The sequence below is a fragment of the Patagioenas fasciata genome, chromosome 3, assembly GCF_037038585.1.
Source record: "Patagioenas fasciata isolate bPatFas1 chromosome 3, bPatFas1.hap1, whole genome shotgun sequence".
NCBI lineage: Eukaryota > Metazoa > Chordata > Aves > Columbiformes > Columbidae > Patagioenas > Patagioenas fasciata.
The window spans coordinates 57,551,719-57,577,565 of record NC_092522.1 but is presented as its reverse complement, the minus strand read 5'-3'; the positions used below and the strand labels follow the sequence as shown (position 1 = coordinate 57,577,565).

The 25,847-nt window shown below is 40.4% G+C and overlaps 1 protein-coding gene across 7 annotated transcripts in view; it reads right to left on the bottom strand.

Moving 5' to 3' along the window:
* SASH1 (SAM and SH3 domain containing 1) overlaps positions 1-25,847 on the bottom strand; it is a 540,217-nt gene that overhangs the window by 94,246 nt on the left and 420,124 nt on the right. For all 7 annotated transcript variants that reach the window (XM_071806401.1, XM_065833555.2, XM_071806402.1 and 4 more), the window contains exon 2: positions 1,110-1,238. In XM_071806401.1, coding sequence (XP_071662502.1) covers positions 1,110-1,238 — 129 coding nt within the window. The remainder of the gene's footprint in view (positions 1-1,109; positions 1,239-25,847) is intronic.

Sequence of the window (25,847 nt, the reverse complement as noted above, 5' to 3'; positions counted from 1 at the left end):
GGGGAGCAATGGTCTTAGCAGAAGCCACCAGCAGCATCCCACACTGTAACAACAGCACTGTAGCCCAGAGGTGGAGGGAAGCGATCCTTCCCTTTTCCCTGGCACCTGTCAGGCCATACTTGGACCACCACCTCTGGCTCTCCAGTCCTGCATGCTAAGCAGGCATCGATAAACCTGAATAAGTCCAGGGGAGGGCCAGCAAGGTGTTCAAACCCTTGCCCTGCAAGAAGAGCTGGGAGATACAGCTTGGAGAAAAGACAGCTACAGGGACACCCACCAGCAGCCTACTGGTACATATGGGGAAGTTATAAAAAAAAAATGGAGCCTGGTTCTTCACAGTGGTTCATGGCCTGAGAAGCACAAATGGCTATGAAGGCTGTCTTATAGAATATCAGGAAAAATGAAAAGTTCACTATGAAGACAGTGAAACAGTACAACAGGTTGCTCAGAGAAGCTGAAAAGCCTTCATCCTTGGAGATCTTCAAACTGAATCAGCCGAAGTGCTGAGCAACCTGGTTTGAATTCAGTGTTGACATTGTTTCGAGCCAAAGGCTGGATTAGAGACTTTCTGAGGTCCTTTCCAGTCTGAAGGGCTCAGTGACTGAGTACAAGTTCTGTACTGCATAATCATGGAAAAGGCTTCACAGAATTGAAGATTACTTACATTTGGGAGCCTGAAACCAGTATTTGCACCTTGGAGTTCTGAGAAGCAGTACTTTAACTGTTTGTACAATGCAAATGAAAAATACCACACAGTTGTGTTGTGCTCACACAGGAAACATCTCGGAGCACAGAAATGATGCTTTCATCACACGCTATCTTGCATCCAAGAGTTGAGATTTGAAAGCAAATATGTGCAAGGAAAAAGTACTCTAATTAACTAAGAAATGCAGTCTCCAAGGCTTAATGAATCATAACAAATACCTAGAAAATAACGAAACCTGCTAATTTCCAAGTGTTTAATTGAGCTGGTTGAAATATTTGTGTGCATGAACACAATCACATGTAGTTATTTCCCTTGGTAGAACTCTTCAAACTGAAATATTCATTCTTCATTTGGGGCATGAATGGCAATCACTTGTTAATAAAGTAGTAACTTCTCTACATACCATATCAAGGTCTTGGGAAACTCTTCGTTTGCGTAGCTCTTCCATCCTCTCACACACATCTGTAAAGCAGGTGTTATAGTAGTCTGCATACTGCTGTGCCAGGTCATCAATGTTTCCCAGTGACCCATCCTATGATGAAGACAAAGGGAAAAAAATTTGAGAGGTTAATCAGTTTTAAAATTATAATTTAAAAGTAAGACCACAACTCTGAGGGAGACCTCCTCCCTGCAGCATATCCACCAGACCGCTCTTGGGTCATCCTCTTAACCCCTGTCCCCATGCATGCAGTTGAAAACTGCAGTACCACAGCAGCTCTTCAGAAATAGGTGGGTCCTTGCTAACTCCTACACAGAGAGAGAAGGCAGGAACAGCAACACAGAGCAGAGGAACAACCCATCCCCAGGCATTATCTGTCTCAATTCCCTCCCACCTACATGTATTCATATTCCATCTGGTTCTCCCAAGCAGCTGCCCACTCATCCAATAACCAGCCATTACATACATTTCACTGACCTTATTTACTGGGAGTTGCCCTTCTTTCCTTGACAATGACTAACAACAATTTAAAAAATTAAATTTCTTGCTTATAAGCACAATCAGACAGACTGCAAACAATTCCAGCCAAATGACTTAACAGGCAAGTTTATGCCACCCACCAAGACACTCTGCCAGTCGGTCTTTCAAGATATACTGGAGGCGGAAACATGGTTTGTTCAGTCCCAAACGTCTTACTTTGCTAGGTAGGATTGCTACCCTGTTAACAAAATGGCTATAGCCAGGAATCTAATAATCTGTTAATTACAGTCAAAATTCATACTTTTAAAATGATGGACAAATAAAGAGAAAACAAGGAAAACAAAACACGCCGCCACAACAAACCACCAAACCAAAACAAAAAACAGGCTGGATTTTAAGTGGCATGAAGAATCCTTCTACACTTCAGATATGTATGCCAGGGAGGGCTGGGTGATGGGGTGGGCAGGGTGAATTAATTTTTTTGGTACAATATTCATACACTTAAAATAGGTCCGAATGATGAGAGGAAGTAATTTGGTTTCTCTATTTGTCTAATTTATGAAAGAACATGCATGTTCTTGCATACATTCTTTAAAAGGTAGCAGTATATACTTTGTGCATATTCTGACAGAACAAGTAATTGTTGCTATTAATAGACGCAACACATAAATATGAAATTATGCCTTGAATATTAAGAAAATATAAGCAATCGAGGAATAATTTAAAAATAATTATGCTAATAATATACATAAATTGCAATGCAGAGTTTTAGCATATTAGCTAGCAGGAAATCTTTTAATCGGAAACCACACCTTACTGAAACTATTGCCATTTGGAAATAAGTATGTGGTCCTGCTCTTGGCGTTCTTGACTATGCTAAAGAGACAGATCCATTCTAATGAAGTATCGCTTCCAGAGAATTGAAAAAGACATTTCAGATTAAATCAAAGTGAAAGCCTGTTAAACCTCAGACTCTGTGAAACACACTCTCTACTTCATAGAAGTGCAATACCACATGAACAACAGTTATCTCAAATGCCCTAGAAAGTTTTGTAGAGCTCATGTTCCCCAAAATACAAAACAGCTTGCAGTTACTTAAAACTACTCTATACAGTATAGGTGGAAAACAACTTGCATGTCACTTGTCAAAGCAGCAGAAGCAAAATAACTACACTAAGTAAATATATATTAATGCACACACCCTCCTCTATACATACCTATGTATATTTTTACTGTATTTCCCACCTCTCAACCTGTCAAAGGACCCCAAACAGAATATGTTTCAAACATTACAAGATCAGATTCCTTAGGGCAAATACACTTTTGGGAACTTCAGAACTTTGGACAAACAACTTTCCACACCACTAAGCAAGTGTGTAGTTTATGAGGACAAAATAACACTGTCTTTGAGAGTACCACAGTGCTACCCAGCCTTTCTACCAGAGCAGCAGCAGGACCCACTCAGTGGGCAGGGAGCACACGAACTCCTCCAGCCACCTCCTCACCATCCAGCACTTCCCAACAAGTTGGGGAAGAAACATTTAACTCTCTGCCTGTGCAGCTGGAAACTCTTGTGGTGGCTGAGGACACGCTTGCTGATCCCATGAGCACAATGAGCCGCTCTCATGGGGTTTGCCTGCTCGGTAAGGATAACTTCTGTTGTATAACATCCTGCAGTGCTGGGGGGGGGGGGGGGGGGGGGGCGGGAAACAAACAGCAAACAGAAAAAGCAACCCCAAAACTTAACTTCATTTGCTCACTGTTGCAAGCAATAAAAAAACCTGTATGACTTCCAAAGGGACAACGTGACATCTGAATCCCAGACGCTCCATCACAATACACATCCTTTTGTCAGGGTTACAAAAAATTACCATTTTGGAATAGCTTCCCCTGCCAGAATCTGTTTATTCCTTTATAAACTTTGCCAGTTAAGATTATAGGAGCTGGAAAGAGTAATGTTAGAAGAACAAGATGGGAAACCAACCCGTTATTAGAAGTATATGAAATCTGCCTATTTACTTTCTCAGTCCATCTCCTCCCGGTTTGGTAAACTGTTAGATTTCATGGAGTAAACCTACTTGGAAACAGGTGTAACTTGTAAAGGCACGACTCTGAATCTGAGTCTCTGGAACTCCAAATCCTAGGACATCGGGTGAACTTCAGCTTAGCCAAGAGCTGGGTGGAGAAGAATTGAGGGCAGCAGCCCTCTCCAGCACTCCACTACACACCTTCTCACACCTGCACTCCTCATGTTCATGGTCACGGACCACTCATGGGATTATATTGGCACTGCACAACGGATCAAACCAAGCTGAACAAACACTCATTTACATTAGCATGCAGCTCACCATGATTTTCTTAAAGGTGTTCTCTAGAACGCTGAGGGTTTGTGACTGTCCCTAGAGCAAAATTAGCTGGATTGCAGCACTCCAGTGAAAGCCCACAGAAGTCGGGTGGCCCCACCACCAGCAAGCACACAGCTGCAAAGAAAGGCCTATTCACAAGCCACCCAACCTGCTGGTGCCCCAAGGTCCAGAGACGCTGAGCTGCAGGCACCAGCCTGACTGACTGACAGAAGAGATTGTTCTCAATCCTCGGGACTCAAATTAGGAGATATGCTCCAAATAGAGCTTGTACCAGCCCTCTAGGGCAGACCAGTCCTGTGTGAAAGCAAGCTTAACATTCAGAAACCCATGAAGGAACAGACAAAACCCACAGGATCCTAGAGATGTGAGCTGATAACTGAAACATATATTCATTGCAACCCTGCCATACAGTTTTGCTGGGTTACCAAATGGAGGGCAGTTCACATTATCAGTTAGCCACTCCACAAAAGCAGCACCCAACCTCCTAACTAGATACAGACAGCTTTGGGGTTTGAAGTCTCTAGCTTTGAAAAATGAGAACAAAAATACAAACATTTGCATTTATATCTCAGTTTGTCAGGAAGTTGTAGTGGAAGTCGCCAATTGAATCATTCATCTCTGTGGCAAAGAGCTTATTTTACGAGTTTATGTGTGCAGGTATCCAAAAAACATTGTTTTTGTCAAAAAAACCTCCAAACAACACAGATACGCAAATCAACCCAAGCCAAAGACAGCAAGTATTTCACATCCTGCAGCATCCAATCATGTTACATATAAGGAAATAATGTAACAGACAATCTTTTATTACTTCACATTTTATCCTAACATATAGTTATTTCCATCATCCTCCTTTATTATTCAAGTACTATAAAAACACAGCAAAACTAGAAAAAGAGAAGATGCTTAGTTTTTCTACTGCACTGATAATGGCTGAGAGGACCTACTTCTGATATCAGAAGACAAATTTTGAACTATGGCATTTTGTCTGTCTATTAATTAACTTGAACCCTCTCAGCTCTCCAAACAGTTCTAAACTGTCTCACACAAAATCACCACCAGTGTACTTCATATTTCTATTTTGTTTCGAAATTGAATATTTGTAAAATATTCACATACAAAACTTTTGCTCCAGCCTGAGAAGTCATTTATACCCTTACAAAGCACAGAAAGTGAATGGAATTTTTTTTTTTTTAAATCTCTAACATTATTAATAAAATAGAACAATAAAACTTTTCTAACTAATATCATTTTAAAGAGATTTCACTCTGATACATAAAGAATAAGAGCCAATGTTAATTGTCATAAGTTCCTTATACCTTCTTGCTTTCATACACAACCCAAAACCTAGAGGATTTTTAACATAACAGAAATACAAGTCTAAATCCATCAGTTTGTTCATTGATTTTTCCTTACTAATAGCCCTACATTCCAACATTAATACAACAGGATCTAAACAAATGTGGACTACCATTTTATTTTCACAGGTACGAAAAGGCATACAGCTATTTGATACCAAAAATAATAAGACAATGCAATTTAACGTAAGCCTTCAGTTTTGCGCCCCATTTCGCATTTTGACATAGATGGGCTCCTATATTTGAAACAGCTTATATTAGGCTAATTAAAAAAGACACAGTTTTCAAATGTATTCTTACTGATATATCTATAATTCAGTAGCCACTTACGTGCTTTTAACTGCTTAAGGTCAGTAATATTTTTAAAACCAAGACCCCATAATAAACTTCTCCTCATTTTGTTACAAATTTAACAGCCAAGCAAAGCCCTACTGTGAAGGCTGCTTTGCACCAGTTGTGTTTATTTGCCATACAAACCGCAATGTTCCAGCTATATAATCCCACAGATCTTCTCTGGTGGAAAAAAATCGTAAGCAAGACAAATATTGAGCAGAAATACCATTCCTGAAATGCTTGAATTTACTCATAAAAAGTTACAGTATGTTTCTCCTAAGACTCCACCACTGCTTGAGACTTTTCCATAAAATAACCTCATAGCCAAGAAAGTAAACAACCTATTAGTTTTAAATGGTTAAATCTAAAATGCAGATTTAATAAAATATTCTAATGAAGACAGAAGTTCTCAGATTTCTATTTTCAGTTGTCAAATGCGTTCCTAAATTTCCATCTTATAATGTATGCATGAAACATTTTTTGGTGTCATAAAACACAGAGTAAGTGATGAATTGTCCTGGAATTCCCAGAGAATTAGTTCTAATATGCATGTGAATACCAAAGGAATCCGTTGGGATTCCTGTTAATGGAGTGACTACAAAGAAAGGTTGGAATAATTTGACACTTATTATCAAGTTAGAATTTAGCGGTCACTGCACATCAGTTAGTTTCACGCATTGGCAGAATCCTTTGTATTTGACATCTGAAAGTGTAAAGGAGAAAAATGCTTTGCCAGAGAGCTCTGCTGGCAACAAAATTAAGTAAAAATGCATTCATATTTTAATAATAGTAATAAAATAACACTATTAGCTAAGGAAGAATAAAAGACTTTGCTAAGTAACGTATACACTTCATGAACCTTGATATGAATCTAAATACTAGGCACTAGCACAGTATACATACTTTCTGCATAAATTTCCATGCAAAATGAGAGTTTAAAAAAAAAGCTACCAAAACCCCAATTATTTGAGTTTGTACTTTTCAGTCTCAAATTCTGAAAAATGTATTACAAGGCTGCATATTCCAGCATATCCTTCTCCTGTTCCAGCAGATGTTACAAATATCAGGAAAGAAGTCTTGATTATTAGATATATGTGTTCACTCTCCAAGACACTGGCTGAAATTCATGTAGCTGCATGAATCTCAAAAATGTAAAAAAGATGTGCATGCCACAAGGCCATTTGGTCAGTGAGACAGATGGGTCTCCATCTGCACGTGGCAATGCACATTACAGCACACAATGCAGCTATACAAGTTCCTAACTTGCAAACCACCGAGCTATGGCCACAGCACATGCATAAACTGGGAGGTTAGGAACAGGTCAGAAACCATGAAGGCAAGAGAAATAATCAGATTTTTTTCCTATCAAAGTATAAATGTATGTGGAAAGGACACAAACGAAGGGAAGATTGTCTTTCACAACGCTTTGCAATCACGTCCTGGCAGATGCATGTTTTTGACCTTCACAGCCCAAGAAGAGAAAAATCCATTTCCGTGCCTGAAACACTGGACTACTGTGTCGAGAGTCACTGTAAACATTAGCAGCTTATTTCTGGCAGTTAGATCTTAACAGGGACGCCTACCAAAAATTTGTGGAACACGACCCTGCATTTCAATAATACCTTTGGTTTGGATAGCTGTAAGAAGTACATAAATGAAAGCCAGAACACAGGCCAGAGCAAACAGGCTTGTCTGGGGAGGCAAAAGGGGTAAGAGGGAGGAGGGACCAAAAAAGCCGTGAAATTAAAACATCTGCCGAAGGGAAACATGGTTGCGCCTAATAGGAGGTGTTTCAATACGACACACCTGGTTTCAAAGCAGTATATTTCACAATGGCAACATGTTACAATTACACAAAAATTTACAAATGGTTTAATGAGGAATCCAGCAGCAATTATTTGAAACTCCATGCCCTGCCCTTTTAAGGGGTAAGAGTTTCATTCATGGGCAGATCCTGGTTGCAGAGATTTAGTGATTTCAGATTGGGTCCATTTTTGTGAAACATCTGTAAACACAACAAGACTTTATCTACATAGCACACATCCTATAAGATATTTAAAGTTAAGCAGAACTAGCTTACTTAGAAAGCAAGGGATGCTCAGATTTTCATGGAACAATTCTGAATAAGATAGTTGTCCTTTTTCAATATTTTTCTTAACGTAGGTTCATAGAAGCTTGAGAAAGTTGTGCATCCTTCCCTAGGTAACCTCAGACTAGCAGGATACCTCCCTGCACTGCAAAATATATGAACACATTATTTCAGGCCTCAGGTGATTAACCTGAGAGGCACTGTGTTTCGCATTCTTCCACAGTTCTTTCTAAGGAGATGGATTTAAATCGGACCCAAACCTTTTCAAGCAGAAGAGTTAAACCTATGTGCACCTATCTGGCTAGTGCTTGTGTCTCAATTTGCTATGGTAATGCAGATTCTCAGGATGAGGGCAGCCATCTGTAGGAAAACCTGCAGAGCTTCACAATACTTTTATCTGTTACACATTTCTGACCCTCTTACCTGCCCCTTGCTAGTGATGTCCTTCTGCCAGGAGTAAGGCTGAGGTTTTGCCTTCTGGCTTCACTGCAAAATGGTTGCCACTAAAAATAAACGAACAAGCTGCTAGAGAAATGCTCCCTTCTTTTTCTAGGACTTGGAAAGGACAATCTTCCATTCAGCAGAAGCAACAATTCCACCATCCATGAAGTGGCAGGTTCAAAGTCTGTCTTAACAGTCAGCGGGGTCAGAAATGTGAATGAGACAGAAGCGTGGGGCCAGGCAGCCCAGCGCTTGCCTTGATATTCAGGGGAAGGCATAAAATACTCAGTGTAGGAGTCATGACATTTTTATATTCAGAATAGCTATTTTAGAAGATGCTGAAGGGTTGTCATGGTTCCCTTGACCTCTCTATAGCTGGACACTGAGACAACAAAGAGAACATACAGATCAAACCAATTCAATAGAAGACTTTCCATTAATTTTAATGGCATCTAAGGGTTGAGTCATTAAGCTATGTGGCTTTACAGTCAGAGGTACAAAAATAGATGTAATAAAACTGTGTCAAGTTCACTGCGGCATGGTTAAAACAGTTCTAGATTCTGTACAATAAGCAGAATGCACAACGGTAGTTTGATATAAAAGCTTTTGCAGCATTTATCTAAAATAAATGCGACAGTCCACTGAGTTCACAGCACGCTTGCTCTAGACCCAGTAACTTTATATTAAACCACACAGCTATGTAAGCTTTTCTAATATATATGAAACCTTGCTCTGTCTTTATATCACAACAAACTCTTTTTCAAAATTTTGCAAATAAAGTGTTTCCTTCACCATCAGCACCATCATCTTTTTCCTCTCATTTTTACTGTAAAGCCATGAAGTCTTTATCAAAAAACTCTAGCAAAGCACCTCAGGACAAGTATTCTGAATATGATTTATGTATTTCCCTTTGTAAATTAAAATCAGTTTGAAAGTACACTACTGGGATTCCTCTCTCTGGCATGCAACCAAGGAAGTCCTCTATATAAAAAGTAGAAATGAGCGTGTGTGTGTGTGTGTGTGTGTGTGTGTGTGTGTGTATTTACATGCATACTAACGCAAAAGTTGTATCTATGCAAATGTACATTCCAACATTGTTAAAAAGTAGGTATTTATCACAAGTAGAACCAGCTCTTTCACATGCTCATTATATTGACAGACAAGATTACATGCAAATTTTATTCAAAAGTTCAAAGCACCCTTAATGTCCAGTTTCCCTAATAACAGTATATTATCTTCTATCCTCCTTTCCCTGAGGTGATCCGCACTAAGCTCATCAAAATGTAACCCAGAAGTCCTGTCTGCTCTGATACCTGCCAGGCCAACACTTCCCACCAGGCCAACACTTCCCACCAGGCCAACACTTCCCACCAGGCCAACACTTCCCACCAGGCCAACACTTCCCACCAGGCTGGCCAGGACCCAGGCACAGGTTCTCATTGCCAGCTTGTAAGGCAGAATAAGTTAACAGCTCCTTAAGCCATGTAACAGCTGCACCTGACATGTCCTCTCATCAGTTTTATTCTCCTTGCTCTGACTGCCTTCTTCTTTGGCACACTGTGTTTGCTGAGACTTTTTCTCAAATCGAGCAGAAATGTGTCTCTTCAGGCACAGCAGCTGCAGTGGGCTTCTATCCTGACACTCAGAGCAGAAAGAAATGGCAAACAGAAGAACAGCAAGAACTGAGAAATGAACATCTATGTGATTAAAGCACTACTAAGAAGATGAAGATGAATTTCTTGTTTCAGAATCAGGAAAGTTAGTGTATGCTATGAGGTGGCTTCATGTTTGAGTTAAGTTAGAGACTACTGAAATAGATATGCAAAAGCCCAATATCTTAATTAGATTGTGAGATAAACCTTTATCTCAGTTAATTGGACATATCAACTGCAATAGTGAAGGAGGTCTCATTAACATTTATATATTTTCTTCATATATAGTAGTATCAAAATACGACAAAAACAAATTCTCTGTGATGGTTTGGGTCTACATAACTGACATGTGAGCAATTCATTAAAACAGTAGCCTGAAAACAAACAAACAAACCAAAAAACCACAAAACACATGTAAAGAAAAAAACATGTATATTTAAAGACAAAACAAAATGAGAAGACAACAGTATCTCAGGACAGGTGTGTAAGCTCAGCAAGCGTGGTTTACAGTACATCCCAAGGTGCTAAAGTTGCATGGTAGATTCAGAGAAAGCAAACTTTGGTTATGTTTGTGTCCATGTTTTAGTACAAAAAGCGTAGTCAAAACTGATTTCTACTTTATACCAGTAATCACTAAGGGGCATTCCATCATAGATGGATGTACTAGTGAAAAACAATAAAACAATAAAATGCACTAATCTAAGTCAATGAACCAAGAGACACTGAAATCCTATTTAACAATTATTATACTGTATGAAATTCTGGTTTCGTTTTCAACTGAGGGGAAAATATCAGAAAGTACTGTAAAATAAGGGTTTCTATACGACCATACTCTCACGAGTATGCTGAGAAGTATTCAAAGGGTGATTTTATTTTAGGAATGGGCAATCATTTTTCTACTGTTTTTGCAGCTCTATTTGTCTTTAAGTCAACCTCCACACATGAACGACATCCAAAATACTAATACCATCTACCAGTACACTAATATTCTGCTCCTATTTGGGATTTTATTCTAACCTAACCCTTTTATCCTTTAAACAAGGTATCTTATCAAGATCATAAAATGGTAAGGAAAGTACTTGCTAGACTTTGGATTTGTAAATCTCTATTGCACCAATACATGGCAGTAAAACCTCTATAGCACTGTCCAAGTTAACTCTTGCCTGAGACACAATACACACAGGTTTCTAACAGGTATATGCATAAGGGGCGTATACATCATGGTCACCACACCACCCAAGGCAGAACAATTGCTCGTTTACTAAAAAAATTCTTTATCCACTTTGGTCCCTAAATAGTTTCTCCAAATAAAATGCACTAAATTTATATTGGCCTATGAAATGTTTATTTTTCCCCCTGATGGTAGGAAGCTCTTATGATCTGTAATTTATCTGGGGAAGAAATGAGGTTTTATTCTGCTTTGTGGTAGGTGCCGTATAAAAACCCTGGTGACAGTGACGAGTATCTATTGTGACCTTTGTTTCTCTCTACTCACGTATTTTTCCAAGCATCACAGTAGTAAGGACAACCACCTTCATCTTAAAATTTACTATGCTTTCCACAAGGACCACTTGGCACAAGCGAGACATACCTTGCCCAGAAAACAGGAAGTTCACTCAAACAAATTTCTCATCCTTCTTTCTCTTTTCCCCCATCCCTTGCCTCTTCAGTGTACCATTGTGTGATCCTTGTAATTTTATTTCTGCTTCTCTGGCTCTGGGGTTTTTCCCCACCACTCATTCTGAGAGCCAAAGCTGAGATCCTGAATGGGTTTCCTGCCTGGCCCTCCTCAAGGATGACAGCTTCCCCCTGCCCCACTGAAACCCAGCCACACTGGGTTCGAGAACACATTGATGAAGGAGGAGAACCTTCCCTGCCTTCCATAAGTTCTCACCACCTCAGCAGCCGAATCTTGCACTTGGACTTTCCTCCCTCCCTCAGCTACAATTACAGAGAAGGGAGGTGAGAGTACAGCCCTCTCCTGCTCTGCAGGGAAGCCAGAGCCCATGAAAGCCCCCAGGGATGCTGTTGCCTCAGCTTTCTTCTGGCTGGATGAGCCTGTCACCTCATCTACACTTAAACACAGAGACCTATGGGGCAGCACTGCACCTTCACTCATACAGCACCCAGCTCAGTGATGAGCACCCCAACATTTAGAAATGCTACTATGCTACTATGAAGTTGGGTGTGCCATTTCAGAGGCTTACTTTCAAGAGACAGGCACTCTCCTGCTACCCATGTGAAGGTTTTAGAAAGGGGGAAAGGGAATCTTGGATTATGTGCTTTCACCTCAAAATCCAGTTTTACAAAGCATGAGAAAATACTGTTCTGCACACCAAGGCATGATAGGGTCCCTCCTCTAGTTTTAGGACTAGATACGGAAATCATTTATCCCAGTTGCTGTGCCCAGCAGCACATGGTACTGTGTGCCCTTGATTTACAGCTGCAAGCCCAGCTGTCAGCTGGGAAAGCCAGAACATTAACGTTTAAACTGCTTTCTCAAATTCTGCTATTCTTCTATTTTTCTTCCTGCTAGAAATTCAGCAGCTTACAGCCTGGAGGATACACCCGACACTTTTGTGTACCCAGGGACTAACCTCGCCTTCACTCCTACCACTTCCTGATGGAATGTCTTTCACCAGGAAAGGAAACAACCATAAACTGGGCATGGCAGCAATCCATGCTTGCCCATGCTTAGTAGCAGCAGAAATGGTTTCCTGTAGCTCCCATAAGCAACGTGGGCCCAGGCCCCCCCTCACTGATGCTGCCCATCCCACCTGCCCCCCCACAAGCCCTCTCTTCTGTGGGGGCCAGGTACCTGTTGCCAGCACGGCACAGGAGGTCCCCGCTCTTTGTCGGCATTAATAAACTAGCTAAATAGACAGCCCACACTCACGTAAACAAAGTAAAACCAGAAAGACTGACTCTGTCTTGAATCACTTCAGTGAAGCCGCAGCTTTTGACTCCAGTAGAGGTACAGCCCTGTTAACACACACTCTCAACCACTGCAGGTAGCACATGGATAAACTAAATATAAAGCTGCTCATGCAAAACTTCATGGCACTGAGCTCAGGTTTTTTATCGCTTTAACTAAGCATCATGAAGTCTCGTTGGAGAATGTTTTATTTAGGAGCAGTAATGCTCAGTTATCAGGGGGTTTCAGTTCATTTAATTAAGTTGAATACAATTACACTCCAGTGGGTCTTAAAAATGCAAGAATCTATTTAAATATTATTTAGATGCGTATCTTTTAACTACCACAGACTGCACAGGGCCTCATGTTTATATCAACTAGGGATATCAACCTAGCAATAAGAACTCTATCACTTGCCAGCTTATAATCCTTTCTACTCTGGGATCTCACATTTTATTTGCTCATTTCCCTTTATCTGTGTACAGTGAGGATGGGCTTTTTGTGTTCCTGTGTGCTCATATTGCTTCATCATTGCCAAAATGCTTCCTAATTAGGTGAAACAGGTCTCTTACCCAAATAAAACAGAAGTATTTCTGCTTACCTACTGAGCAAATCCTACAGAGTCTGGGCTTGAATAACTGCATGGTTGCCATATCTTTCAGGTATTACAAACATGTATTTCTCTGAAGGGGCAACATGCAATTTATTACCTACAGGAGCCCCCAAACAAGCAGGGTGCTACGTGCTTGTTTCAAGAAAGTGCTTAAGCCTGTGGATGCTGTCAGTTCAGTGACTCTGCCCACTGATAATAGATGTTGCTTCTACTGAAGCCCAAATGCATTACTCAAGTGTTGCACATCACAGAGATGCACTTCCAACTGAAACATTAAACAACTTGAAGAGTCTCACACAGCTAAAGAGATCATAGAAAGAAGAAGCTGGAGAATCCCCATGTCTGTCAATAAAGCTCACCAAAAAAAAGTGTGGTTCTACAAAATCCAGTAGCTGATTCTGACCGACCCAAGGCACTGAATCACAGGTTGAAAGACAACAACTGCAGATAAAGACATTTGGACTTGGAGGGTAAGCTAAGTTCTCACTCAAGCAACTTCTCTATGCATAGCAACTTGAACATCAAAAGGAGAGCATCCCACTAAGTAACCATTTGTCAGGACAGTTGTCATGCCAAAGAAAAACATCTCACCTAGTTGTAAAAGTGACTGTAACACAAGAAGAAAAGTCTCAGATGCAAGGAGTTTCCTCACAGACTCTGCTCCTGAGATGAAAGAAGAGACCCAGGGAACACCAAACCATGAACCCAGCAAGAGAGGCAGGACCACTTATGTACCAGGAACCATCTAAAGTACCACAAAACCAGCAGGGAGCTCCCTGAGCAAAAGGAAGATGTTGTACCACTTTTCACAGTATGCACCATTATCAGTTTCAAATCAAAGGACATATAGTAAATAAGTAGCCTCATGCATAAAGAATTAGGACTTGAAGGGAAACAAAGATTTTGTTGTATGACTCTCCCAAGGAGAAAGGATAATCAGATGTGGAAATCTCTTCAAAGCTTGAGAGGTACAAACCAAAATGCAAAGGCGGATTCAGAATAAGTTATGTTTGAACAGCGAGTCAGGGCATCTAAATCACCCTCTCATTCTCAGCCTGTTTTAGCTAACCAGTGCTCTGCTACAAATTACTTATTTGAAGGACCTGCTGGCAATACCTGATTGGCATAGTTTTACCTGACTCATATGCACATGGACGGTTACCCACATATAGCCTGTATCTGTCCTTAAGCAAAACCAAAACAAGATGCAACCAACGAGACATGAAGGCTCACTTTGCTCTCTGATATCCCTACTCAGTGCCTGAAGTGAGCCCTGTCATTTCCAAACTAGTATCAAATCTCTAATACTTAATTCCTGTGTAATCCCTGCCTGTCCACACTGTGCAGCCACCTCCTCTGGGCCTCCCAGAAGGCAGCCTGTGTGCTGACCTTCCCCTGCCCAGGTCCCAGTGGATGCTCCAGCCGCTTCCTGCCATGGAGGCAGCAATTCTTCCTTTCACATGATTCTCCTAAATCCCTCTTCCTAATAGTCACAAGTTGCCCTTCTCATCATCTCTCTTTTCACTTTTCTAGCCACAGAAAAACAGTTCTGGATACTGAGTCACTACACCTATGTCCTTTGTCATCCTCTGTTTCCTCTTCGTATGAGAGGTATTTTCCTAAGAGAGGCGTGAGTTAGGAGAAAAAAACTCTTTACCTCTTTTTTTTTTTTAACTTCTCAAACCCACATAGCAGAAGGTCCAGAGATGAGCTAACATACCTTTTTACTCCCCTCCCCTCTCTTTTTCATGGCAGTTTACAAACTAAATATCTGTGAGTATTTTGCTGTAGTTGTAATTAGGTTTGGCAGATGAAAAATGCAAACTTCTACAATCTTTTGTATTCTAAGTACATTTGAGATGAGGATTAAAAACCACAAATAACCTGGGAAAGATTACATGAAGAAAGTACTGTTCCATCAGAGAGAAAAAGCAACATTAAGAACATCCACATCTTTCTGTTCTCTGAATTTTGCTAATTAGGAACTCAACTTCCATACTGATCAAACCCAGTGAGACCCATCATGAGAAGGTCTGTAACAAGGATGTGCAAAAGCATCCTCTTCCTTTCTCATTTATGCATGAACACACACCATATGTGATACTAAGCTCCTCTTCATCGTCATGCCAATAAATTAAGTCCTTGACCTTCTGTTCCCTGTTAACTTCCTGAGTTTAGATAGCTATCATGAAAAGCTTAGGTTTTACAAAGTTTATCCATCTGCACATATATACTTGCTCCCAGACACAAAACTTAAACAATACTTTGCTGGATGTGGGCTGAGCAAGAAACAGTATACCTCACTGAGACAACACGTCCCAGTATCTCTTCAGTTTAGTACACAACAGGACACTCCACCACAGCAGGAATGGATGACACAGCACCAGACTCCATTTCATGCCTCTTTGCAAAATGCTCAGAATAAAGGTAGCAGTAATTAAAGAGGAGAGCAGAATTTTTAAGAACTGACAACCATTTTGCACTACCTACAACTGAGCAGTCTCCACTGATGAAATAAGAAATAAAATAGACCTTTCCCCTAAACCTCTCCAAACAATGAACAGGACACATTATCACAAAACAAAATATAATAAAAAATATTACTCTATGAATGTGCACTTGCAGCCCATAAGGCTGATTGTATCTTGGTCAACTTTGCTCTGGTGAGACCCACCTGGAATCCTGCGTCCAGCTCTGGAGCCCTCAGTGCAGGACAAACATGGGCCTGTTGGAGAGGGGTCAGAGGAGGCCACAGAAATGACCAGAGGGCTGGAACAGCTCTGCTGTGAGGACAGGCTGAGAGAGTTGGGGTTGTTCAGCCTGGAGTAGAGAAAGCTGCAGCCTTTCAGTACTTAAAAGGGGCCTATAAGAAAGATGGGGAAAGACTTTTTAGCAGGGCCTGTTGTGATAGGACAAGGGCTAATGGTTTTAATCCAAAAGGGGGGAGATTCAGGCTAGACACGAGGAAGAATTTTTTTACAAGGAGGGTGGTAAAATACTGGAACAGGTTGCCCAGAGAGGTGGTAGGTGCCTCATCCTTCGAGACAATTAAGGCCGGGCTGGCCGGGACTCTGAACAACCTGATCTAGTTGAAGGTGTCCCTGCTCACTGCAGTGGGGTTGGACTAGATGAGCTTCGAAGGTGTCTTCCGATCAAAACTATTCTATGATTCTACATGAATCTTTTATCTTTCATTTGTACAGAGCACAGAAAGCTGGGTGGGAACTTCCACATACAAGCTGGAATAATGACAGAGAAATCTGGATAATTAAGAAGAGACATCAATATTTGCCATTTTCCTCTATAGGGAAAGCACAATCTCAGAGAAACTTTAGAGAAGTATGGTATGTAAAAACACAAAGAAAAGTGTCCAAAGAATTTGCCATGTACAGATTCACAACATGCTCTGCCAGCAGGAAATCTGCCTTTATTCAGCCCTTTTTATCCAGTGAAATGGAAAAAGACAAACCTAAGGAAACATGTCCCATGAGGGAAGAAAGGTTTCTACCTTCTATTGCAGCTGCCCTAGTGCTCCAGTGTTCTGGTTTCATCTGGGATAGGGTTAATTTTCTTAGTAGCTGGCAGAATGCTGTGTTTTGGATTTAGAATAACATTGATAATACACTGATGTTTTAGTTGTTACTAAGCGGTCTCCCCCATCTCACTGGGGGTGAGTAAGCAAGCAGCTGCATGGTGCTTAATTTCAGCCAGGGTTCATCCTGACATCTGGCAATGCAGGGGTGTCAATCCCCACACACCTTCACTGTGATACCTGGAGCTACCTCTGCTGTCCACAGTTTTCAGTGGATATAAGCAGCTTGCGAGCCACCTGTTCTTACTTCCACCAACATCAGTGACAAATTGCAAGTGACCTTAGGGAAAGCAGGAACACAAACAGCTTCTGTGGTGGAGATCCCCCACTGCGTATGCTGTGATGAAAAAAAGAACATTTATACGTCAGAGATACAGCAAAAAGCAAATACCTGTTCCGACTCTAATGAGTCCTCAGTCTGACAGAAAGCATCACATAAATCTAACGAAGAACAGGTCAGAAACCAACCAACATGACTCAGCGCCACAGGCATCAGCATCCCTGCACCATGCCCATCAAGGGCTGTATTTCTTGGTAACCCCAACATGACAGTTGACTGTGAGTTTTTGATTGCTTGCTTGACTAGAAATTTCCTCACCTTACCAGCTTTTTTTGTTTTGAAATGAAGTATCTTTGTTAGTCCTCTGATTAAATGTTGCATATGCAATCTGTTCTCTCCAACTTTGTAATGAAATATGATATATTCCCGTAACACACTCTGAAGTGTCCATTTTTTTTTAACCATAAATATATAGTCATCTCAAAGATGGAAACTTGCAGACAGGAACCACAACTGACACACAACATGCACTCTGTCCCTGCCTTTTCCCATTTTACAATGGTTATTTATGAATTCTAAGGTGGGAAAGAAGACTAATAATGGAGTAGAAATCATGACCTGCAAGTTGTGGTGTATGTTATGTTTGAATACAAATACACTTATGTATAAAACAGGATTTTACTTATTTTCATCCCCACAGAGTACACACTGCAGTTTAAATGCAAAGCATTTATTGTCAGCTTTCAGAGCTACTGCACTGAGCTAGCCAACCACTGAAAGCTTCAGAACTCACAAGCATTAAAAACTGTTCTGTATAAATGAAGGCTATATTTAAGTCTATGCAGCTATAATTATAACAATATGAAATATGTCTAAGAGGGATGGTGAAATGATCTGAGTATCAATTTAGCAGTAGAAAGTATTTTCAATTTGCACTCTATCCCTAGGATTGCACTAGAAAGTTCTGATGTAAGTAACCCTTTCAGCTGAGTTGGAATACATGGGAAGCTCCTGCTAGAATACTGGAGGCATAAAATCTGAAGAGGATGAATTTGTTTCAGAATTGTAACAGATACAAATAAACAGATAATAAGCATAGACAGAACACAAACATCCAAACATCTCCCCATTTGTAAGTGCATAAAACTCACACATTCTGCAGTAATGACAGATCACTTTGAGAGGTGAATATTATGACACTAAGGTATTATTCTGGCAAGTAAAACACTAAAATGTGTTTTTCCTGAAGTCCAATGTAATGCTATGCAATCAGCCCTGGCACGTGTTTTCACCCAAGCTCCAGCTGTGGATGTACGCTCACTAAAAGATCTTTCAACAAAGCCACTGTGGTGCAATGAGCTCTCAAATCCATTTTTGCTTCCATTGAGTTAGATTTGTGTTACCGTTGAGCAGAGAGCAAGCTCTGCACAGCAGGGTTGACTTGGTGCTGGCATCAAAAGAACCAGGAGGCTAAACTCATCTGAACTTGTGAAGGAATCACAGAAGTTGCTTTTTACTTTCTTGTTTAAAACCTACAGGCCACACACTGCTCCACTATAAATGAACTTTGTGCCTTAGGCTCATGAAATTTTTATGTAAACAGTGCAGAAATTAGACCCTTTATCTTTTGTTCTTTTCTTCATCTTTTGTTTCCATCACACACATCAGCACTGCACAAAGCATCTTCAGTTGCAAGTGAGAAGGTTAGGAACATCCAGCAATCAAGAGATGGCTCATGTACTCTTGATTTAATATTGTAACAAGCATGGTACTGTTTTCTGTATTATCTGTTGACTCTCGTCATGCTCACTGCAAAGCTTTCAAAGTATTGCTTTTATTATTGTATTAAATAGTTACCTAATCTCCTTTGTGCAAACACTCCCACACACAGAGAATATACTGAAGGTGGAGAACACTGCGATATAAAATTTTAGTGTGCTGTTACCAAAGAGCAAAAAGCACTGTGTCTCATTGTAAACAGACCAACAATAATGAAACAGAAAAGGATATATTTATATTCCTGATCATTATATTACCATGCTTGTAAGTTTCAATGTGGGTGTTTACTCATGCACATAAGAACAACCGTATTTTTTCCATTTGGAGGCTTGATCATGTAAAGTGATCTCAATAGCATAACCCCGTGTTCACACAGTGTCACAGGGAAGTCAAACCAGCAAGATCTAAGGGGTTTGTAGCAGAGGAGACCTGCAACAGCACTCCAACAAGATTGCACTTGAATTGCAACACTGATATTAGGAATCGGTTCTCCAATTTATCGTATGACTTTCCATAAAAATGCCTGAAAATGTGATTTATTAATCTTTGTTGCATTATATTATTAAGCTTGTCCATCTAATTTTCTGGTGATATCCTGCTTAAAACCATTTTCCAGACAGGTTATACAATCCTCACTCTCAATTTCAAACTCTTCATAGGAAATGTGCCTCTAAAACTACAAAGTAGTTCAAAAATGCTTATCCAGGTGTCACAAAAAAAAAAAAAAAAACAAAAAAACCAACCAGTAAGTATTTTATTACTCTAATCTTAATTCAAATAAAAATAGTACGTTATAACTTTATGCTTCAAAACATGGCAGCAGACAAGAAAGGTCTACTGTTACCGTAAGCCAGGAAAAACGTTCCCCTCATCTCCAGAAGATCAAAGCAGAGCCAGCATGCCCACACCTGACCCACACCACAGCTACTGCGCTGCGGGGAGCTCCTGTTATTTTTAGAGTAGCTATTTTCCATAATGAAAATCTGTGTTGTGAACTCCTGGTTTTGAATATGTTTCAGTGAACTGTGTTGTAATTTCTTCCTGACAATGGGACAGTTGGGTCTCTTGATGACAGTGAGAAATAAAAGCCCTTCATATCTCTTTATCTAATCAAATAACGCATATCTACATACTTCTTTAATGGAGAATATGCTTTTATAGTAGAAATTTAATTTTTACCGACTTGCACATATTAAACTCAAATTCTTCTTTTTGTTCATTTCTTCAAGAAACATTTGGGAATCCAAGTTCTTGCAAAGCCACCTCAGCATTCCCCCAGTCACAACCACTACCTTCTTCCTCCTCCCGCCACCAACAATGGTAACAGAGAAAGCAGCAGGTTCATTATTCATCGCTTGTGTCACAAAGAGGAAAATTATTAGCAGCACTTTATGTTAAAGCAGGTATTGTGACAAATCACTTTGCTGGGTCATTATAAAGTAAGTCTTATTCATCCTGTGTTACTGAACTTCCCAATGCCCAAGCACAATGTGTGCTCTACAACCATTAATACTGTGACAAGGAGATAAGTGGAAAAAGAGAAAACTTGTGCTGCTGCATGGAGGAAAAGCTACAACCAGAGGTTCCAAGCGACCATGGGAGACCCAGGCAGACACAGGCAGCAGGGCTGGGTGCAGTAGCATCCTCCCTTCCACTGTGCCACTGCGGCAGGGATAAAAAGTCCCGAGGGAGCGGAGCCCAAGGCCAAAGCTGGAGCAGCTTAGCTGGGGTCCAGAAGGAGAGGGAAGTCCTTTCTTGCCATTGACCCAACTCCCCTGCCCTGGGCACTGCCTGTCCCTCGGCCTCACACCATGTCCAACAGTGACCCTGCTCTGCCGCACTCCATCTCTCCACTCAGCTGCTGCTTAACTCCTCTGTTCCTCTGTTTGCACAGCACCTCTGGCAACTGGGACAGATTTACATTGGCTTACATATACCATCAGAATAAGCTAGATTAATGATTATCTAGTTCCATAAAATGTCATTTGCTCTGAAAGAAACGAAAAATAAGAGTTTTTCACCTGACTATAGTAAATGGTAACCAGCATATATAGCATGGTACATTGCATTCCACCTAATAAAATCCCTTTAAGTGCTCATTGTCCTGCATTTATAACACTTTTTCATTTTCCACACCAATTTTCACATTTTCTTTCTGTTTAGAGACCGCCATTTTTTCCTACCCACAAAAGGAAGAAGGCATCATTATAGGCAAATTCTGGCAACCTGGTTTTCCTCTGCTCTTAAAAAGACAGAGGGAGCTTGGCTGATTGACTTCCAAAATGTGTAAAAAACATGAGGAAAAATAACATTTGCAAATACTGATAATGGAGCCAGTTTTCACAGCACACCAGCAACATTCTGGAAAATAGAATTTATCACCAAGATTCCAGTTTACCTTAAGTTTATAGTTATTTTCTAGTAATAGCAGACAAAGAACAGGTACACAAAAATCTTCCCGAAGATTTTTGGGAGGGGAATCCCAGAGTTTGCTTTCAAGGAAGAATGAAGAGGGTACCAGAACCAAAACCTCTTATCATTCCTGACTGTGCAGGGTCTTGTGGACACCAAATTCTCTGATGGAGACATCTGTTTTATGTGACCTGACATGCAAGAAAAAGCCTAGACCAAAGGTTATCTCTGTGAGCTGTCTTTCTTCATAAAGGGATTAGTGTTGCTAGGTGTAACATGGCATGGAGATGAGAGGAAAAGGAGATGCAACAGGTTTTTTAAAATATAAAATTCAATCCAGTACCTAAACTGACAGTCATTTATTTATTTGAAAGCAAAATAAACTCCACAGTTTTGTAAAACAGAAAAAACAATACCTGATAGTTTGAAAAGCAGAGGCCAGGCCTTCTGGGTTTATCCTTACTGTTGCAGCTGGGATGTGATTTAAAAAAAGCGCTCCAAAGCAGAAGTCAAAACAAAAAATGTTTTGGATCAGTATGTCCCAAAGGGGTTTTCCAACTAACTGCACGGTGCCACGGACATTTTGCCAGCATGTCAATAAAAATTGGAAAAAACCCAAGCACATCAGATTTTCGAAAGCACGTTCTACATGGAGGGGCTACTCGGTCTCCTGCGCTTTTCCATAGAGGCGTGAGGAGCACCAATGGATTCAGCTGGAGTGGCCTCTCAGTGTCAAGTAGACATCAGAGAAATTAAGTCACCCAAACAAGACACCAGGAGAGCAACAGAGCAGAGAGATTTCTACAGGGGGTCATGGCAAAGTAACAACAGATGAGCAACCCTGGAGAAAATCTGCAGCTGCTGCGAGCTGCCACTGCTCCTCCTGGCAGTCCTTCGACTGCTTTTATCAGTCAGGGATCTACTTCCCTCATCTCTCCAGATATCCAGGCTCTCTGGCTTAACATCAAATTCCTCTCCCCAAAGTATGTTAACCAGTATGTAATTACACATTATCACAGTAGTATTATCAGCTGGCATCCTTCTCTCCTTTGGTTTGTTTCTTTATTATTTTGATAAGAAATTCAAATAGTCACTGAAACATGGAGAGCAAGATAGATTATATATGTAAATATTAGGGCTCCCAGTACAAACCCAAGTGAGCTTCACTGTCCTCAAAATACTCTGGTGGGAAGGCACTGGTTTTCTCTTAGCATAACTACAAAATATCACAGAAAAATTTTTTTTTTTTCAGGTCTTCTAATTGATTCAACATTTTGAAACAATAAACTAGTTATCACTTTGAAATAAAAACCTGGAAGACTTCTAATTTCATTGTATCTCTTGCAAATTCTTCTGTATCTTTTCCACTTTAGACCTTGAAGACAAATGCTTCTTACAAATAAAGGTTTTCTTCAGTGAAATCCCTGTTCTATCAAAACTGATCAGTTTTGCCAGTGATTTCATTAATGTCAGGACTTGACCCAGATACCTGTTCCAGCTATAGTGTGTAAGAAGGAAGAACATCCCATTAACTAGGAAAACACCAGAGTGTCTTCCCCATACTAAGGTAAATAACCAATGTTCAAAAACAACACCTTTGAAAGAATAAAGTTCATCATTTTCACTTCGTATTATGATTTGCTCTCAGATCCAACCACATACAAATGTTGAGACTCTTAGCAACAAAAAATTTACTATGGCCACAACAATACGGGATTCTATGCCAAAAAGATTCTTTTTTATGATGTTGAGTATTAAGGATGCAGAGAATTTCTGTATTACTACTCATGACCCACCTACTGCAATCTCTAAAACCTTAATATGCTTCCACCATCCATTGTTGCTTTGAGACATTGCAAATTATAATTAACCACTACATTCCACCATGTGCTTGCTACAGACTAAGCAAAAGCTTTTAAGTACAACTATGTTATCTAGTGAGCTACATTAACAGCATAAATAGCTTTGAGGTACTTATACCACAGCTGCAACTATGGAATATTTCATTAGAATAAGTGCAAAAGGGAAAAGTTACATTTACTTCAGCAAAATCCCAGTACAGCTGCAAGTACACTCAATATTTGTCAAGTATAGAGACAGTTATTATGTGACTTCAAAGTGCATAAAATATGCTGCTTACAAGCAGCACTTGAAAAGTATTTGCTTCCCCCCTCTAGACCTGGGATCTGCCATCACAGGTTCCTGCTATTAAGGTCCTATTATAAGGAACCTAACTAAATGTACACAAACAATCAAACACATTTATCCACTGAGAGGGGCTCAATTTGTATTTTAAGTAACCTCAGTACCAAATTTACCACCTGGGTTGACTTCTATGCCCTCTCTTCCTAAACCTGCACCTAGAGGAGATACCACAATGGGCAGCACCATGCCCCACAAGGTTTCTGGCAGCACTTGTGCAAGAAAGGCAACACCTTCCCCTCCCCATCCCCACCGCAGTAACTCCCCAGTATGAGGAGGATAAAAATCAGGCATTTCATCATTTCTTTTCAGAGAACAATTTTTTCACTGTAAGAACAGCAAAGCGGTGGAACAGGCAACACATAGAGGTTATGCAGTTTCTGTCCCTGAAGGTTTTCAAGACCCAACTGGATAAAGCCCCAAGCAACCTCACCTGGCCTCAGAGCTGTCCCTTCATGAGGTCAGGCTAGATGCTGCCTGAGGTCCTTTCTAACCTGCATCATCTGACAACCATTCCTTAAGAATGCAATTTTCTCTCTCTCATTCGATCACCAAACTTTTGATGACAGCCTTCTTTCTTCCTTTCATTCTAGTATGTCACTCCCAAGACCCTGGCTCCTCTCTCCTGCCTCTTCCCCCTTGCCAGTGCATTCCCTTGGTAGCTTTCAAGCTGCTGCAAGGCCAACCAAGCCAGCCTATCCCTGCACCAACCTCTTGGTTCGTTAAGCTGCCCCCAGCAGACAACTCCAGTGTCTACGTCTGTGCTCTCTAAGCATTTTGGATCATGAATTACTGTAAATCCCAGCAATGTAAGACCCATACTTTCACTTAACTGACAACATGAAAGAAGTAAGCTGGCTCTGCAGGCCACTGTCATGGCCTCATAGACCATGACCAACCATCTACAGGCTTCTGTACAAAAACCACTGGCTTATTGTTTGGCTTTTGCAGCAAAGGTTTGAAAAGGACAAAACTCTATGCACCAAAAAAATAAGCAGTGAATAAAGGCACTAGAGCTACCTCTTCCTTGACTTCAGACAAGGACAGAGCGCTAAATAAGCTTATACTCAGTTCACATTAGGATGTATTTTGCAGCCACAAAGACTAGAAACTCTTTAAAAACCTTACATCTGAAGAAACCAGACAGCTCGCAGTGAGAAGAGCTTCCGTCTTCCCTCAGATATGTTATTATTTGAGATTCAGCACAAGGATATCTTTTCTTATTGATAATTGTGTTGCAACACAAATCACTGCAGTAAAGAAAGATAATAGTGCTGGGTGATGTTTGAAACCGATATAAACCAGCAACTTCATAGTTACGACTCCTTCCTGTAAAGCAGATCAACTCAAAGACAAATGACTTCAGTTTAGTTTTACTAGAAGACAAATAATAAGTAAAGAGCTCTGTCTTCCCAGGAAGGAAACTAGCCTGTGCAGACAAAAGAAACCTATTAGTTGTGTGAGAATCAGATATTTTTCTGCACTGAGCTCCAGCATGCTAGGCTGTTGGTTTGGCCTCCTCCAACACTCCTTCCCAGGCATCCAATAGCACTTCGCTCTTACTAAATGCAGTACTGAAACCTGCCAGGAAAAGAAAGAAAGAAACTGTTCATAAAGTACCAACTGTGTGCTCCCTACAAACTGGCAGAACTGACTCTGCTTGCATTCTTAGATTAAAATCATCAACAGTGAATGAGGATACGCAGCCGGGTGCTATTAAACTGCATGTCATGTCAAAGGAGAATTTCTATGAAGAAAGAGAACGAGGCAGGTTTTTAAATCTTACTCTGAATATTAACAATAAAGTCCATCTGGAGAAAAAAAAAAGAAACATAAAATGCTAATTAAATTCTCTGTTCAATTCTACAACACTTCTGAATTAGGTCCTACAGGTTTACTGTTCATTATGTTTCACAGCAGTTTTCCATAAGGTATTTCTAATAATATTCTTTAATGTCTGTTGGTTAAATGTTAACGACAAAAATTAATATGCATCAAGCCTATTCATTTGCTTTTAAAACTAATGATCAGGCTCTCCACTGCTGATTACCACATTCCTGTATCACTGGAAAACTGCCAGCTCCAGTACATATATAACATTAGTATTTGTTTTTTGCTGAGTGGTAGTCCTCTGTGGTAATTACCATCTTGCACCTAAAGTAAATATTATTCTCTCACTGCAAGTAGAAATAAA